This window comes from Phlebotomus papatasi, chromosome 1 (genome assembly GCF_024763615.1).
Source record: "Phlebotomus papatasi isolate M1 chromosome 1, Ppap_2.1, whole genome shotgun sequence".
In the NCBI taxonomy this organism is placed as follows: domain Eukaryota; kingdom Metazoa; phylum Arthropoda; class Insecta; order Diptera; family Psychodidae; genus Phlebotomus; species Phlebotomus papatasi.
Genome location: NC_077222.1, coordinates 103,884,367 through 103,902,963, shown reverse-complemented (window position 1 = coordinate 103,902,963; position 18,597 = coordinate 103,884,367). Strand labels below are relative to the sequence as shown.

The window sequence follows — 18,597 nt, the reverse complement described above, 5'->3', positions numbered from 1 at the left end:
ATCGCAAAGCTCATTTTCTTCCCCAGAAAAGTTTTTCAAACTCGAAGACATGAAAGGTTCTGGAGGCCTTAGTTTTTAACAGATTTGGACAAACACGGATTCATCTGAAAGGTCTTGGAATACTGAACAAATTCTCACTTATTTATGAATCAATTTAAATCAGTTAGGAACAAATTGGACAACTGACGTCTTGAAGCACACCGCAAAGTGTTTTTTGTCTCACTTGGCTACCCTTTTTTTTTGAGAAGTGGGAGTATTATTTTTTATTTACCTTCCCACCATCATCTTTCTCTTCTTCACATGCAAAGCAAAATAAAATCTGAAGAAAAACATAACACAACCACAAGCCAACCAACAAGAAAATTGCTTTGAATGCCTTCACATGTGGCGCAAAATGCTGAAGAAATCACCAAAGTTTTCAGTTTCACACTGAACTTTACTGCAAACAGATCGCTAAGTTTTGGAAAGCACATCTTGGGGCATTTTTTTTTCTTTAGTTGTAGGAGAATTTTCGTGCTCTCCCGAAGAAAAAAAAATAGAGAAAGAGAATAAATCCAAGAAGTTTGTTGTACCAATCGCCGAAAAAAAAGGAAATCCTGTAAATCAACAAATTCATTATTCATCCCTGTACCATTCTGGAAAGGGATGAATTTCTCAAGTTATTCCTGTGATTGCTTTCAACTTCCCTTCTCAATCTCATTTTTATCAGTGACTGTGTTATAAAATTCTTCCATCCATGAATTTCTTGGTGAATTTAACCCAGAAAATAAAATTGTAAAAGCAAGAAGAAGTGTTTGAGAGATTGAAGTGATAAGAATTTAATAATTACCCCAAAAAAAAATATCAGACGAAACTTTCTTCAAACCATTTCAAACTCTGAAATCGGAGATTTCTGTGTGAAGAATAAAGTGCGTCTTATTAGGAAAAGAATAAATTGCAATAGAAACAATTTAAATAAAAAATGTTTAAAGTTACTAAAAATCCTCATCGAGTGTGTCTCATTGCTTTTGTGGTGAGTTGAGAGTTTTTTACACCCAAAAAGAAAAGGATTAAATGATCAAAAAAAAAACAAATGTCTCTAGGCCCTCATCATCCAGACATGCAGTGCCAATATAGACAGAGACATTCTCCTAACACCCAATCGAACGGATTCCCTCCCATCCTACAAAATTCAACACTATGATCCAAGTGAATCTTCTCTTCAGGATATCAGTGGAGAAAATGTTGTCACTCATGCCCCATGGGAGGAAGCTCTCAAATTCACAGCATACCTCGCATTGGCCCAAAATACAGTGTAAGTCACAGAAAAGCTCCACAAAAATCTTCCTCCTGTCTGATGCACTAAAATTTTCACAACTTTTCCCTCCCAAGAGAATAAAGCCTTGCACGGTAGTGAAAAAGACCAATTGCCTCAATCTTTCCAATCGGCAATATTCCATTTATAAAATAGCCTTCTCATTTTTCAACCAATAAAAAACTTTCAGAAAATTCACAAAGTTTTATTTTAATATCTTCTTTGGATATTGCAATCACTGGAATTAATAGAACTTTTGAATATTGAGCTCTTTGGATTGAAAATGACAAAATAAAATTCAAAACACGAATATCACCAAGAACTTCATCTTTCAAGAGAAAACTTTAGATATAAATAAAAGCAATAAAAGCTCTCAATCTGCAATTGATTGCACCTGCGAAAAACTAAATTGCAATTGTGCCATTGCAGTGAAGAATAAAAGGGACAGATAATCCTAACCGGCTTATGTAGGTGAGATTCTTAACGTGAACTAACTCGGAGTGCATGCAAATTCGATTTAGAGCTGAAGTTGGGAGACGCCATTCAGTTATCTTGAATAAATTTCGTGAAATTATACAAATTTTGTATTTAAACCAAAATATCAAGGATTTGGATGAACTGACAGAAAAGTGATATATGGGTGAAATGTAGACCAGAATGTTCTCTATAATTTTCCCATAGAACATGATCTCATCGATTACTCAGAAGCCAAGATAAGCGAGGTTTTTTGTTTCTTAACTTGTTTTTTCATCCAGAGTGCCCCAAGTAGTCATTTGTTGAACTTCAACTATATCAAGGAATTGTTGTATTTTGCGGGACTTTCCATTTAAAACCCTATTTTAAGTGTCTTAGTGGAGTAGAGGCAGTCAAATTGGCATCTGAGTGAATTCAAAGCGTTATTATGGGAAAAATCAATTTTTTCACACTTAAACGGCAAAATCGGAGTGATAGCGTAGTCTGAGTGGAAAATGATGTATGGACGAAATGTAGAGACAAATGTGCTCTACAATTATGTCGAAGTAATCATCAAAATCGGTTCAGTGACAGTCGAGATAATTGAGGTTATGTGATATTGAAATTGGTTTTTCGACTGTGGCGCCCCTGGTGTTGATCCCACGAAGTTCAAATATTCTAGAAAGTTGTAGCATTTGGTGAGATCTTTCGTTTAAGCCCTCATTCATCAAAATCGGTCACTTAGAACCGGAGATATGATTTTTTGAATTTCGTGAACTTTGACCCCTCATATCTCCGGTTCTATTGAAACCACAGCGCACATACGCACCATTTTGGAAACGTCCTAGACTGGACTACAACATACTAAAATTTCATTAACTTGCACAATGCCGTTTTTGAGAAAAGTGACTTTGAATTTCGATGAATTTTGACGCTATCACAGCGCCACCCGTGGTGACTTTTTGAACTTCCATCTGAAAGTGCTCATCGAGACGAAACCAAAAAGGTAAAATTTAGGCCGCTATGTTAATTAGAACCGGAGATAGAGGCCGGTCAATGTTCGAACTTTGACCCCTTATAGCTCGGGTCAGGGGTTATGGATCGACTTAAGGTTTTTTTTGTTTGATAGGTATAATCAACGGCTACAACATACTAAAATTTCAGCCCGATTGCATAAGGAATTTTTGAGTTATTTAACTTATAAGATTTAAAAATTTTCTTTTTAATAATAGCGCCCCTAACGGTGGTTTTATGAACTTGCGATGTTAGAAGGGGAAGTGGCATTTCACGAGGGCTTTCCAAAAAGCCCTCACTTTTTAAATTCTGATAATTAGAACCGGAGTTATGGCCATTTTAAGAAATTTTTTTTGGACCCTTATAGCTCGGGTCAGGGGCGTCGGGGGACCTTAAGTTTGGTATTGATGGAAAGCTCTAAGGCCCAGCTATAACATACTAAAATTTGAGCCCGCTCGATGCCATAGGGGCTGAGCTATTGAGAAAACAAAAAAAGGGGGGTCTTCAAAATGGCGGAAGGAGGGGTGGGGGGTGGGGGGTCAATGCACCAAGTTGCAATTTTCATACGATATTTAACCTTTGCCGAAAACCGCAAGTCGATATCTTTTTTAGTTTAGGAGCTATTAAGCTCCAAAGAGCGGCCGGGAACGTAACTTAGCCCCCCATATATTCGTGATCAGGAAGTGGCGAAACACATTTTGGCCAAGTTTGAGCGCGATCGGAGGACATGAAATTTTGTTAGGATTATAGTAGGTGAGATTGTTAAGAATCTCACCTAATATCCATCAGCAAATAAATTAAAGAGGAACACTTGAATGATTGTTGTTTCGAATATAGATTTACTGGTATTAGGTGAGATTCTTAACAATCTCACCTACTATAATCCTAACAAAATTTCATGTCGTCCGATCGCGCTCAAACTTGGCCAAAATGTGTTTCGCCACTTCCTGATCACGAATATATGGGGGGCTAAGTTACGTTCCCGGCCGGCCGGCCGGCCGTCCGGCCGGCCGTCCGGCCGCTCTTTGGAGCTTAATAGCTCCTAAACTAAAAAAGATATCGACTTGCGGTTTTCGGCAAAGGTTAAATATCGTATGAAAATTGCAACATGGTGCATTGACCCCCCACCCCCCACCCCTCCTTCCGCCATTTTGAAGACCCCCTTTTTTTTGTTTTCTCAATAGCTCCGCCCCTATGGCATCGAGCGGGCTCAAATTTTAGTATGTTATAGCTGGGCCTTAGAGCTTTCCATCAGTACCAAACTTAAGGTCCCCCGACCCCCCTGACCCGAGCTATAAGGGTCCAAAAAAAATTTCTTAAAATGGCCATAACTCCGGTTCTAATTGTCAGAATTTAAAAAGTGAGGGCTTTTTGGAAAGCTCTCGTGAAATGCCACTTCCCCTTCTAACATCGCAAGTTCATAAAACCACCGCTAGGGGCGCTATTATTAAAAAGAAAATTTTTAAATCTTTAAAGTTAAATAACTCAAAAATTCCTTATGCAATCGGGCTGAAAATTTAGTATGTTGTAGCCGTTGATTATACCTATCAAACAAAAAAAACCTTAAGTCGATCCATAGCCCCTGACCCGAGCTATAAGGGGTCAAAGTTCGAACATTGACCGGCCTCTATCTCTGGTTCTAATTAACATAGCGACATAAATTTTACCTTTTTGGTTTCGTCTCGATGAGCACTTTCAGATGGAAGTTCAAAAAGTCACCACAGGTGGCGCTGTGATAGCGTCAAAATTCATCGAAATTCAAAGACATTTTTCTCAAAAACGGCATTGTGCAAGTTAATGAAATTTTAGTATGTTGTAGTCCAGTCTAGGACGTTTCCAAAATGGTACGTATGTGCGCTGTGGTTTCAATAGAACCGGAGATATGAGGGGTCAAAGTTCACAAAATTCAAAAAATCATATCTCCGGTTCTATGTGACCGATTTTGATGAATGAGGGCTTAAACGAAAGATCTCACCAAATGCTACAACTTTCTAGAATATTTGAACTTCGTGGGACCAACACCAGGGGCGCCACAGTCGAAAAACCAATTTCAATATCACATAACCTCAATTATCTCGACACGTGCTTAACCGATTTTGATGATTACTTCAACATAATTGTAGAGCACATTTGTCTCTACATTTCGTCCATACATCATTTTCCACTCAGACCACGCTATCACTCCGATTTTGCCGTTTAAGTGTGAAAAAATTGATTTTTCCCATAATAACGCTTTGAAATCACTCAGATACCAATTTTACTGCCTCTACTCCACCAAGACACTTAAAATAGGGTTTTAAATGGAAAGTCCCACAGAATACAACAATTCTTTGATATAGTTGAAGTTCAACAAATGACTACTTGGGGCACTCTGATGGATGAAAAAACGAGTTAAGAAACAAAAAACCTCGATTATCTTGGCTTCTGAGTAATCGATGAGATCATGTTCTATGGGAAAATTATAGAGAACATTCTGGTCTACATTTCACCCATATAACACTTTTCTGTCAGTTCATCCAAATCCTTGATATTTTGGTTTAAATACAAAATTTGTATAATTTCACGAATTTGATTCAAGATAACTGAATGGCGTCTCCCAACTTCAGCTCTAAATCGAATTTGCATGCACTCCGAGTTAGCTCACGTTAAGAATCTCACCTACATAAGCCGGTTAGGATTATCTGTCCCTTTCACTTCAAAAACTGATTGAAGAATACTTTAAAATTAATTTAGGATCAATGAGTAGAAAAGAGCATTTTTGCTTTCTATTTTTTGAATTTTAGAGCTCCGTCTTTAGAAATTTGATCTTAAATCATTTCTTCTTTGGCAAATTCGTGTTCAATTTTGTCTTTGACAGTATTATCTTTGGCTATTTAGTCTTCAGCAATTTCGTCTTTAGCAATTTCGTCTTTGGCAATTTCGTCTTAGACAGTATTATGTTTGGCAATTTCGTCTTTAACCATTTCGTCTTTGGCAAATTCGTCTTTATCAACTTAATCTTTGACAGTATTATCCGTGGCAATTTAGTTTTCAGCAATTTCGTCTTTGGCAAATTCGTCTTTATCAATTTCGTCTTTGACAGTATTATGTTTAGCAATTTCGTCTTTATCCATTTCGTCTTTGGCAAATTCGTCTTTATCAATTTCGTCTTTGACAGTATTATCTTTGGCAATTTAGTGTTCAGCAATTTCGTCTTTAGCAATTTCGTCTTTGGCAATTTCGTCTTAGACAGTATTATGTTTGGCAATTTCGTCTTTAACCATTTCGTCTTTGGCAAATTCGTCTTTATCAACTTAATCTTTGACAGTATTATCCGTGGCAATTTAGTTTTCAGCAATTTCGTCTTTAACCATTTCGTCTTTGGCAAATTCGTCTTTATCAATTTCGTCTTTGAATATTTCGTCTTTGGCAAATTCGTCTTTATCAATTTCGTCTTTGACAGTATTATCTTTGGCAATTTAGTCTTCAGCAATTTCGTCTTTGGCAAATTCGTCTTTATCAATTTCGTCTTTGACAGTATTATGTTTAGCAATTTCGTCTTTATCCATTTCGTCTTTGGCAAATTCGTCTTTATCAATTTCGTCTTTGACAGTATTATCTTTGGCAATTTAGTGTTCAGCAATTTCGTCTTTAGCAATTTCGTCTTTGGCAATTTCGTCTTAGACAGTATTATGTTTGGCAATTTCGTCTTTAACCATTTCGTCTTTGGCAAATTCGTCTTTATCAACTTAATCTTTGACAGTATTATCCGTGGCAATTTAGTTTTCAGCAATTTCGTCTTTAACCATTTCGTCTTTGGCAAATTCGTCTTTATCAATTTCGTCTTTGAATATTTCGTCTTTGGCAAATTCGTCTTTATCAATTTCGTCTTTGACAGTATTATCTTTGGCAATTTAGTCTTCAGCAATTTCGTCTTTGGCAAATTCGTCTTTATCAATTTCGTCTTTGACAGTATTATGTTTAGCAATTTCGTCTTTATCCATTTCGTCTTTGGCAAATTCGTCTTTATCAATTTCGTCTTTGAATATTTCGTCTTTGGCAAATTCGTCTTTATCAATTTCGTCTTTGACAGTATTATCTTTGGCAATTTAGTCTTCAGCAATTTCGTCTTTGGCAAATTCGTCTTTATCAATTTAGTCTTTAACCATTTCGTCTTTGGCAAATTCGTCTTTATCAATTTCGTCTTTGAATATTTCGTCTTTGGAAAATTCTTCTTTATCAACTTAGTCTTTGACAGTATTATCTTTGGCAATTTAGTCTTCAGCAATTTCGTCTTTGGCAAATTCGTCTTTATAAATTTCGTCTTTGACCATTTCGTCTTTAGCAAATTCGTCTTTATCAATTTAGTCTTTAACCATTTCGTCTTTAGCAAATTCGTCTTTATCAACTTAGTCTTTGACAGTATTATCTTTGGCAATTTAGTCGTCAGCAATTTCGTCTTTCGCAATTTAGTCTTTGGCAAATTCGCCTTCATCAATTTCGTCTTTGTCAGTATCATCTTTGGCAATTTAGTCGTCAGCAATTTCGTCTTTGGCAAATTCGTCTTTATCAATTTCGTCTTTGAATATTTCGTCTTTGGCAAAGGAGAATGGTCAAATCCGGTCCCGGAATCGCCACGAACGGGACCTATGTCATTGGATAGACATTAGTATAGGTAACAACTTTTGTTCTGGGATCAATGTTCTAAACCATGGAGGAACAGTTCTAGAGCATAAAAACTATTTTTTAGAATGATGAAGAATGATCAAAAGTATATGGGCGGTGGTTCATCTTCATACAAAGATTAGAGTAGACGCATTTTGAAGATATTGATATAAGGTTGAGAAAAATGCCGGGACCCAAGACGATAAATGCAGGGAGTCCTTGTAAAAAATGCCTTTATCCTTCCGAAAAATTGTTGTTTTGACTACGAATTATACAAGAACCGCTAAAATGATCTTGATGAAATTCAGTATAGGGTCAGTGTATGTTTTAAACTTTTTATTTATGCATACCACCCCCTCCCTCCACCCTCCGTTCTGGTAGCCCTCATACAAAATGGGGGCACTTTACCTTATAACTCCTTTCTAAGAGGATGTAGAAAGCTGATATTCAACAAGGGAACAAAGCTTATGGTTGCACCATGCATGTTAATCCCCTCCTCCACCACCCCTTCTAGTAATCCTATACAAAATGGGAACATTTTGACCTCTTTTCTGAGAAGAAGTAGTTTGTTTGTAAAAGAATGAAAAAAATGAATAACTAATAACGTTAACAATAATTTTCTAGATTTTATATGCATTTATAGACATCTAGTCGAATTACAGCTTTCTGCCTCCTCTTATAAAGGAGTTATAAGGTAAAATAGTCTTATTTTGTATGGGGGCTACCAGAAGGGGTGATGGACGAAGAGTTTGGGCAATATGGTTAAAAAGTCTTCTTTAAGCCTTGTTACCATGCTGTATTTCAACTTTCTATCTTTTCTCAGAAAGGAGTTATAAGGTGAAATGCTCTCATTTTGTATGAGGGCTACCAGAGAGGGGGACAGAGGAAGGAGATATTATACATGGTTTAAAAGTCTTCCCTAAGCTTTGTTCCCTTGTCGAATTTCAGCTTTCTACCTCCTCTTAGAAAGGAGTTATAAGGTAAAGTGCCCCCATTTTGTATGGGGGCTATCAGAATGAAGGGTGGGGGGAGGGGGTGGTATGCATGGATAAAAACTTTAAGTCATACAGTGACCCTATACCGTATTTCATCAAGATCACTTTAGCCGTTCTTGCGTAATTCGTTGTCAAAACAGCGATTTATCGAAAGGATAAAGGCATTTTTACAAGGACTCCCAGCGTTTATCGTCCGGGGTCCCGGCAATTTTTCAATCTTATATCAGTACCTACAAAATGCGCCTACTCTCGTTTGTGGCGATTCCGGGACCAGCGCCCATATAGTTTTGACCATTCTCCTTTGTCTTTATCAATTTCGTCTTTGACCATTTCGTTTTTGGCAAATTCGTCTTTATCAATTTCGTCTTTGACAGTATTATCTTTGGCAATTTAGTCTTCAGCAATTTCGTCTTTGACCATTTCGTCTTTGGCAAATTCGTCTTTATCAATTTAGTCTTTAACCATTTCGTCTTTGGCAAATTCGCCTTTACCAATTTCATCTTTGACAGTATTACCTTTGATATTTATCGTTTTCGTCTTTAACCTTTTATTTCTTGTCATGCTTTGTCATGTAACATTTCACAAGATGATATTCGCAAACCTCATTTTCTTCCTCCCAGAGAACTTTAAAATATTTTCTTAATTCCAATATAAAAGAAGCTGTTTTTTATTCTTATTGTGTCTCCGGATATTTATTTCTAAAGTCACTTTTCCGCACTTAAATCTAAATTGAATTAGCAATGATAATCTCGAGAGAAAGAAAAGTACGAAAGAGTAAGAATAGTCATTTGCAAAACGTTTTAGAGAAACAGACTGGAAGTTTTCGATTTCATGAAATTTTCTTGATCTAAAAGGCGTGCCGGAAGCCATTAGCTTTGAATCTCATGGTTTCGGCACACATTTTAAAATAGGAAAATTTCGTTAGATCAAAATTCACATCTCTTTCTTTCTTTTCGTTATGTCTGTCTCGTTCTGTCGCACTCTTCTTCTTCTTTTAAACATCACAACGGATTCAATTTGGTGTAATCCAATTTCAAATGAGAAAGAGTTAGATAGACATATGCAAAACATTCGTGAAGAAAAGGGATATTAATTTTGACTTCATGAAATATTCCTGATCGAACATATTTATTGATCTTAAAAGCTCATTCGTATTCTCCCTTGACCTCTAAAATATTGTGAGAACTTTTCAAAAAAATGGATCTTTTTCCTTAGGAAAATTGTCGCATTTCTTCTAAAATTCATTCATCTGTAAAATTCTCCATTCATTCCCATTACTCCAAAATGAAAAATTGACGATGCCACCAATTCCCATTATAAAATGCACCATTAATCTATAGAAATAATTGAAAACTTCGTGAACATTTTCAGCACATAAAATAACAGAGAATAACTGCATTGATTTTCAATTTTCCAAAATGAATTTTGCAAATCATACCGTAATAATTAACCAGTAATTCTTTGTTCTATTGAATTGAACTTTCCAGCCGTCTACACTCTCTTTTGTAATTAATTGAAGCCCCAAACTAGTTGAACTTGTGCAAAAGCTGTTTTGTTGATCTTGTTGAGAAAGCAGAAAGCTCAAGTTCAATTGCACAATTTTCTTTTTACCTCAATTCTGTTTTTCTTTTTTTATTTTTCTCTTGCGTGAATTGTGCAAACACGTGCGTGAATACAAAAAAACAAAATACAAGAAGAAACTATCACAAGAGCAATTGTGAAATGCCGCAGATAAAAGATTTTGTATACTTCCAGTGTTTGTGGCATAAAAGAACAAAAGGGTATACCAAAGCGTGCCAGCTTTGTGAAATGCTCGAACTTGAGTCTCTGAGGTTATTGACTCTGATGAAAGGTTTTTAATGATCCAAAAATAATCGTTCTTTGAGCTTTACTCGAGGTTTGTTTCTATTTCATTATTCTTTTTCCTTGATTACCGGTTCAAAACCGATTCATAAATTATCTCAAACTTATGGCTTACCGGTTCAGAACCGGTAAATAAGCTCTTCATAACCCATTTTTGACGCATTCAGTTGAGAAATAAGCCCTCAAGCACCTTTTTGACTTTTGACCTTGAAAACCCGATACTGGGAATGATTCAAGGTCATTGTCGCAAATGATCGCCTATAAAACTTCCAGAACATATTTGAAAGTGAATAAAATCCCCTGACGCATTTTCGAAGTATCCCAAAAACGTTTTCGATAAAAGGCAGAGTAGAAGTAATACTTTAGAACTTCGAAGCTGTTTATTACCGGTTCAAAACCAGTAGAAACCGGTTTACATTTGCCATGGGTTCCAAAATATTTTTGAAAGGAATCAAACTTGGTACATTCAATTGAGAAGTACATTTTCTAGAGGTTTTTTTATCTGCGACCTTGAAAGAGTCTGACTAAGAACTATTCAAGGTTATTGTATCAAATAGTCGCCTATAAAACTTCCAGACGCATTATAGAAGTATCCCGAAAACTTCTTTCTTTTGGAGTCTGACGGGGAACTTTATGCTCTCAATTCTTCCGGTGTTCGTCAAAAGGGTATTCCTCTTTCAAATCAAAAGAATCTGTTTTTTCTCCAAAGCTTTGGAATTGTTGTTGTAATTGTTCAAGCTTTGGAAAGCTTTGGAGAAAAAACAGATTCTTTTGATTTGAAAGAGGAATACCCTTCTGACGAACACCGGAAGAATTGAGAGCATATCCCAAAAACATTTTCCAGAAAAAAGAAGCGAAGTAGAAGTAATACTATTGGAAAACTCCGAAGAAAAACAATTACGGATAACTACTGGTTCATAACCGCTAAAAATCCGTTTAGTCTTATCATAGATTTCAAGACCTTTCCAACGAACCCAAATTTGTTCCATTCGATTGATAAATACGCTCTGTAGAGACGTTTCATTCTGTGACCTTGAAAAACGGTTACTAGAAATGATTCAAGGTTATTGGCACTTTCGACTTATGGAAGAGTGCTAAAAGGCAAATCCTTTGAAGTATCGTAAAATTAATGTATTATATTCATAGCTCTCTCTGTAAAGTTCGAGCAATTGAAAAAAAATGTTATTTGTAAGAAGAGAAAAAAAGCATTAACCTTGCGCTTATTTGTTCCAGCAATGCTATTGAAAGGGGAAACAAAGACAAATTGCCGCCAAATAGCGACACAAAGAGGTTGCCCGGTAGCGAAACCACTGATGACATGGCAATGAACGATGCCCTAAAACGAGCACCACTCGTAGGCTATGACACGACAAATCTACCAAGATTTGGTGACATCATCCTCCTAGCTCGTGGCCGCTTGGAAAAATCACCAAATGGCCAGTATCGCTTTGTTCAGACCATTGATGGTCCATTTTGCATCGAAAACGACTGTTTGCGTCAGATGCCACAAAATGTGACAGCTCTCTGGTCTGTGCACAGAATCAGGCATCGTGATATAGAGAGAAAGCACCGATATGAACTTAGATTCAGTATCGTGCCACTTGGTGAGAGTGCAGATGTCAAAAGAGACGCCAGAGCATTCAATCGTGACATCAATACACGCAACTACATTCTCCGCGATGAAGAGTATCCGCATCTCTTCAGCAGCAGCCCCAAAGGCATTCTGTACACAACAGATCCACCCCTTCGTCGCTATGACCGTGTAACCCCATCAATCTCTCGAACAATCTTCGAACTGATGCCCTTCTTCCGTCGACCAGCTCATCAGTCACCTTTTGCATCCCTCTTTAGTCCCTTCACCTCAACCTTCAAATCCATGAGACCCTACGAACTCAATGCCGGGGAGTACTTCGTCAGTGGACCAATGGAGAAACCCATGAAGAGCGTCTACATCAAACGACCGGCGACGTATTCGCCCAACTACATCTTCACGTCACCGAAGAATCCTGACTTCTACTTCAAGCCCTACGTTCCTGATTTCGTCAAATTACCCGAACGTGATTTCCAAGCGACGGAACCTCCGAAACTCACCATTCGTCCTCAAATCTCCAAGCCGCAGTATCAACCAACTCTTCAACCTCAGCAACAAGAGAACTCACCAACAACCATCAGACCCAACCTCGTAACCTTCCCCTACAACTACGTCTACACTGACGGTCACAAAACCAAACGACCCATCTACAAACCATCCTACACGTCAGACAAAAACAGCCTTGTTGACTACATGAAACATCCCAAGCATCCTGCTATAATGGACCACACAGTCGCAGCCGACTACAGCGACTACATCAAAACATCCGGACCCTTCACATCAAAATACAGCAGCGATGGCGGAAAGTTCCACATGCCCGAAACCACAACCTATTCCTCCCAGCACATCCTACAAGATGCACTATCCTTCCCCTCTGCAGGCTTTGCCACCTTCCCCAATACCCCATACGCCATTCCCATCCAAGTCCAACTAGTCACGCCTCCTGGTTTCCAATACGTCCCCACAGACTACTCCACAACCCTCAGGTACATGGCACCGGCCCTACAACTGATGAATCCCAATCTACACCCAACCCGACACAACCCTCCCACAGCAGCAGCAGCAGCTGTTCCTCAAACCCCATCAGCCCCATCCGAACCTGAATCCTCTCCCTCAGCCTCTTCAGGTCCCTCAGCTCCATCAGCTCCCTCTGGCCCCTCAGGCCCATCTGCCCCAACAGGACCCGATAACTTCACCCCCTACGTCCCCAAAAGATCCTCAACAACCCCCAACACAATCAGTTCCCATGACTACAAGAGCTTCCGATCAAGTTCCAAATACGAACGGAATAGGTACTCTGAACCTGATCCCCTATATCACAATGACCGTTTTACGACCCTTATGCCTTTCAAAAGACCCGTTGAAGTCACTACAATTCGGCAATCCCTTCCTGTAAGACACCATATCCCATCATCCTCATCAACCCCGTTCCCATCAACTTCCTCCTCAGCCCCTATCCCATCAACTGTTTCTCCTTCAATCTCATCCATTTACAATTCCATTACATCCCCATCCTCTCTGAATTCCTACCCATCAACCATTTCCAATGCCTACTCCTCAACTCCTCGGCAGGAGAACTACGGCAGCAGTACACTGAGTGGTTTTCAACCGATTGTTGCTGAGGAAGTTCAACAACCCGAAAGTGCAAATACGGTCAACGAAGTGCTGCCTGAAAGGAAAATCAGTGAATACCTATCTACGAGTCGTCCGGATCTTTTCTACCAGGATCCAGTCAGTGCTCAGCTTCCTGCACCTGAGAAAGGTAGAGACTACAAGACGACGTATGTTGAAACATCTCCTGAACCACAGAAAACAACTACAACACCCGTTCTCATAACACCAACCAAAAGAACAACTGAGGAACGTCAGAGATTCCCAAGTACTACAAATCGTCCAACACAAACCCTTCTTCAGACTACATCATCCTCATCATCGTCAACGACTCCCATTGGAACTTTGAAGCCACGAGGTAGTCACCGAACACGATTGTACTTGCCGAGAACAACAGAGAAACCAGTGTTGAAGTGGATGCCAAAGCAACGTCGTCCTAGACCATCATTTACCTCATCAACTTCCTCTTCGAATATCATATCGCAGAATACAACTCCGAGGAACATCCATCGGAGAATCCATCCTGTTCGAACAACATCAACTAGCACTACAACATCAACGAGCACAACAACAACACCCCTCCCTTCACCATCTCTCGTCGATCCAACTGCCCTGGATGATGTGTCGTTGTCCTCGGAAGAGACCAAACACCAGACAGAGAATGTGATCACCGTGACACCAAGTACGGTCAGAGACTTTGAAGATCCCACAGTTCAGACAAAACAGAGCTTCAGTACGTCCATTTCATTCGAATTGGGCGAACGAATTCCCCATTCACTGCCCAATGTCATCGTGACGGAAACTTCAGCACCCGAACTGACCAATGAGATTCCCCATCCGGAGCCAGTGATCGAGACAACAACCCAACTAATCGAGATGGTGAAGGCTGATCTTCAAGAAATTCCCACAAATGTCACAAACATTGCATTGTTTGCTGCAGAGGAAGAAACTTCTTCAGTAACACCAACATCAACCCAACAAAGTGACACAACCCTAACCCAATTGGCACAATCAATTGTTGATCATGCAAAACGAATCACAGCTGAAAATGATCTACAAACCACTACAGTTAGCGATTAAATAGTATGAATTTTTCCATTTTAATTTAGTTCCATCATTCTCTTGTCTCTGTGTCCATTCTCCCAAATCTTTTTTTCTTATGCAACATTTTGTCTACATTTTTATGCATTTCCCGCCAAACGAATTAATTATAAAATGTAGATGGTACACGCAATGGTGGATATTGATAGAAGTGAGTGTTTTTTGTTTGTTTTTTAAATCGCAATAAGCTTGATAAGGTCTTGTATTTAAATCCCTTCGTCAAGTTATACGCCAAAGAAAAAGAAATCACTAAAAGCAGACTTTTTCTTTACAGTGTAAATAGTTAAAGTTTGCCAAAACTTGACGTAGAACTTAACGAAAGAATGATATTTAGTGATTGTTGAACAAAATTTACACTGAGATATTTGACAGAAATTAAATTTATTTAACTCTGAAGAGTATTGTTTTATGCCATTTTGCTGAAAATGCAACTTTTCGTTGTAAGCCGAGCTTAACGAAAAGTTAGACTTATTTGCGTTTCACAGAACTAAATTTTCACAGTCAATTTGGACAATTTTGTTATATTAGCGCTTAGGAATGCTTTCCATTCTGATCGATTAAAACTTTTTTGACGAAACAAAAAACCTAACGAAAGATATAGTAATACGAATATTTAACAATATTGCCGGTCAAATTTGCCCAAAAATGTTTCATAAATTCTACTGATTGAAATGTCATTGAAGTTCAAAACTTGACGAAAGTGTAACAATGATGCATTTTGTGCATTCCGTGAATATAGCTTTTCGCTGTAAGCAAAACTTAACGAAAAGTTGGATTTATTTGTGTTTCCTACCACAGAACTAAATTTTCACAGTCAATTTGGACAATCTTGTTAGCGCTTCAGAAAGCTTTCCATTCCGATCAATTAAAACTTTTTTGACGGAAATAAAAACTTAACGGAAAATATAGTAATACGAATATTTAACAATATCAACGGTCGAACTTCATTTAAAACTTCATTTTCAATTTCAATTTTTATTTGACAGAAGGAGGTAGGTATATTTTATTTCAATTTAAAAGGGTAAAAGATAAAATTTCAATCGATTGAATTTCTTCAATTGCAAAGGTGTGCTACCGTTATTACAAAGTAAATCTAGGCCTTACGTATTGAGTAAAACTTAACGAAAATTTTAAATTTTGTGAAAATAAAAATACTACATCTCTTTTAAATTTAGATTTTTTTTAAATAGTAAAGAAACAGTAAATCCACCACTAGAATTTTCATTCTTACTCGTTAACATACAGTTTGTGAAACTGGAAACTTAACGAAAAGTAATAATATTGATACAATTATTGAACGGAATGTTTCAAAAATAAAATTTTGCAGTTTTCCACATTAATTGCAGTGTTTTTCACAAATTAATTCTGGACTTTTCTTATTGGATAAATTTCACGAAAAATAAAAATTATTGAAAATGAAAACTTAACGAAATGTAATATTGATAATACGATTATTGGATAAGTATGAAAAACAGTAATTGTGCAGTTTATTTCTTTGCATACTATTTATGCTGTTTTTTTTTTACCAAATCAGAGCTTTTCCAATTGGGAAAACTTACCGAAGAGTTCAAATTTTGCGGAAATAAAACTATTACATATTTTTTAATTTGTTTTGAAGAATAGCAAAGAAACAGTAAATTCAGCATTAGAATTTCAATTTTTACTCATAAAAAATGTAGTTTTTACAACTGAAAACTTAACGAAAGGTCATTTACTGTGATTATTGGATGAAATAAAAAAGAATAAATTATGCAGTTTATTTGTTTGCATACGGTTTCTGTTGTTTCTCACAAAGTAGATCATAGCTTTCTGTATTTAGAAAACTTAACGAAAAGCTTACATTTTGTGAGAATATTAATACTACAACCATTTTCTTTATTGAATTCTTAAAGAAAATTAAGAAAAAAGGCTTCAATAGAATTTCAATTCTTACTCCTGAAAATGCATTTTTTGAAACTTAAAACTTAACGAAGCTAAGTAAATCAAAGCTTTTGGTAATGGAAAAACTTAACGAAAAGCTTAAAATTTGTAAAAATAAATATAATACAACCATTTTTTATTGAATTCTTAAAGAAAATTAAGAAAAAAGACATCTTCATTAGAATTTCAATTCTTACTCAGAAAAATTTATTTTTTTAAACTGAAAATTTAACGAAAGGTAACATTAATTATACGATTATTGAAAAAGTACGAAAAACAGTAAATCTGCAGTTTATTTCTTGCATACTATTTCCGCTGTATCTTGCAAAGTACATCAGGGCTTTCCGCATTTAGAGAACTTAACGGAAAGCTTAGATTTTGTGAAAATAAAAATACAGCAATTTTTAATTCAATTCTTGAAGAAAGTAAAAAAAAAAAAACAAACAAGAAATCTGTAGTAGAATTTCAATTTTTACTTATGAAAATACAGTTTTTGAAACTGCAAACTTAACAAAAGGCTATTACTACGATTATTGCATCAAGTAAAAAAAAAAGATTAATTATGCAGTTTATTCTTTTGCATACTATTATTATTTGTACTGTTTCTCACAAATTAATTCTAGGTTTTTCCGTATTGGATAAACTTCACGAAAAATCAAGATTAACTTAACGAAATGTAATATTGATAATACGATTATTGGACAAGTAAGAAAGACATTCTGCAGTTTATTTCTTTGCATACCATTTCTGCTGTATCTTACAAAGTACATCAGGGCTTTCCGTATTTAGAAAACTTAACGAAGAGCTTAGATTTTGTGAAAAAAAATACAGCAATTTTTCATTGAATTCTTGAAGAAAGTAAAAAAAACAAGAAAACTTAACGAAAGGCTATTACAACGATTATTGAATCAAGTAAAAAAAAGATTAATTATGCAATTTATATCTTTGCATACTATTTCTGCTGTATCTGACAAAGTACATCAGGGCTTTCCGTATTTAGAAAACTTAACGAAAAGCTTAGATTTTGTGAAAATAACAATACTACAGCATTTTTTATTGAATTCTTCAAGGAAGTAAAAAACAAACAAGAAATCCGCAGTAGAATTCCGATTCTTTCTCACGAAAATGCTGTTTTTGAAACTGAAAACTTAACGAAAGATTATTACTACGATTTTTGGATTAAGTAAAAAAAAGATTAATTATGCAGTTTATTTCTTTGCATAGTATTATAATTTGTATATTATTTGTACTGTTTCTCACAAATTAATTCTAGGTTTTTCGTATTGGATAAACTTCACGAAAAATCAAGATTAACTTAACGAAATGTAATATTGATAATAAGATTATTGGACAAGTAAGAAAAAAATACTGCAGTTTATTTCTTTATATATTATTTCTGCTGTTTCTTACAAAGTACATCAGTGTTTTCGTATTTAGAAAACTTAACGAAAAGCTTAGATTTTGTGAAAATAAAAATTCAGCAATTTTTCATTCAATTCTTGGAGAAAGTAAAAAACAAACAAGAAATCTGCAGTAGAATTTCGATTCTTACTCATGAAAATGCAATTTTTGAAACTGAAAACTTAACGAAAAGTAATAATAAAAATTTTTCAGCAAAATTCCATACATTACACCAACGTTTCGTAAATGAAAGCAGTTCTGCAATTTTCCATATTATTTATACCAATTTTACATAAAAAATCACCACTTTTCGAACAGGGAAACTTAACGAAAAGTCCAAAAATTGTGAATACTATTCAACAATCCTTTTCCACTGAAAAAAAATGGCATAAAATCATCAAAATCTTTTCATTTCTGATCGTTATCACAGGATTGATAATCCCGTTAAACTTAACGAAAGTACATCCATCAAACTAGGGACAATTTTCCAATCAAGAAAATGCTCATTTCCTTCAAAATCGACCTTTGCTGAACTTAACGAAAGTTGTGGAAATTATTTTTCTCCTATCGACCAAAGATTTTTGTAGCGCGATAATTTATGTCAAATGGAGGTTGTTTATATTTTTGTTACTGAACGAAAAAAAAAAGATTGTAAAGGTGAAGAAACCCCAAGATGAAATAAAGAAAGAGTGTAAAATATTTATCAAGTT

The 18,597-nt window shown here is 36.2% G+C and overlaps 2 protein-coding genes across 2 annotated transcripts in view; one reads left to right on the top strand and one right to left on the bottom strand.

The window, feature by feature from the left end:
* Window positions 1-18,597, bottom strand: part of LOC129800110 (nuclear cap-binding protein subunit 1) — a 41,929-nt gene that overhangs the window by 21,538 nt on the left and 1,794 nt on the right. The window lies entirely within an intron of this gene.
* On the top strand, window positions 421-18,586 carry LOC129800109 (mucin-2-like). Its single transcript, XM_055844487.1, has 3 exons — window positions 421-1,012; window positions 1,083-1,294; window positions 11,497-18,586. Exons 1-3 carry the CDS (start codon window positions 962-964, stop codon window positions 14,543-14,545), a joined length of 3,312 nt encoding a protein of 1,103 aa, XP_055700462.1. The 5' UTR covers window positions 421-961; the 3' UTR covers window positions 14,546-18,586.

Excerpts from the sequence above, each read along its gene's own strand:
- LOC129800109 (XM_055844487.1), top strand. The coding sequence starts at position 962 with ATGTTTAAAGTTACTAAAAATCCTCATCGAGTGTGTCTCATTGCTTTT. Across the intron at positions 1,013-1,082 it reads TGTGTCTCATTGCTTTTGTG|GCCCTCATCATCCAGACATG; the intron begins GTGAGTTGAGAG and ends AAATGTCTCTAG. Across the intron at positions 1,295-11,496 it reads GCATTGGCCCAAAATACAGT|CAATGCTATTGAAAGGGGAA; the intron begins GTAAGTCACAGA and ends TATTTGTTCCAG.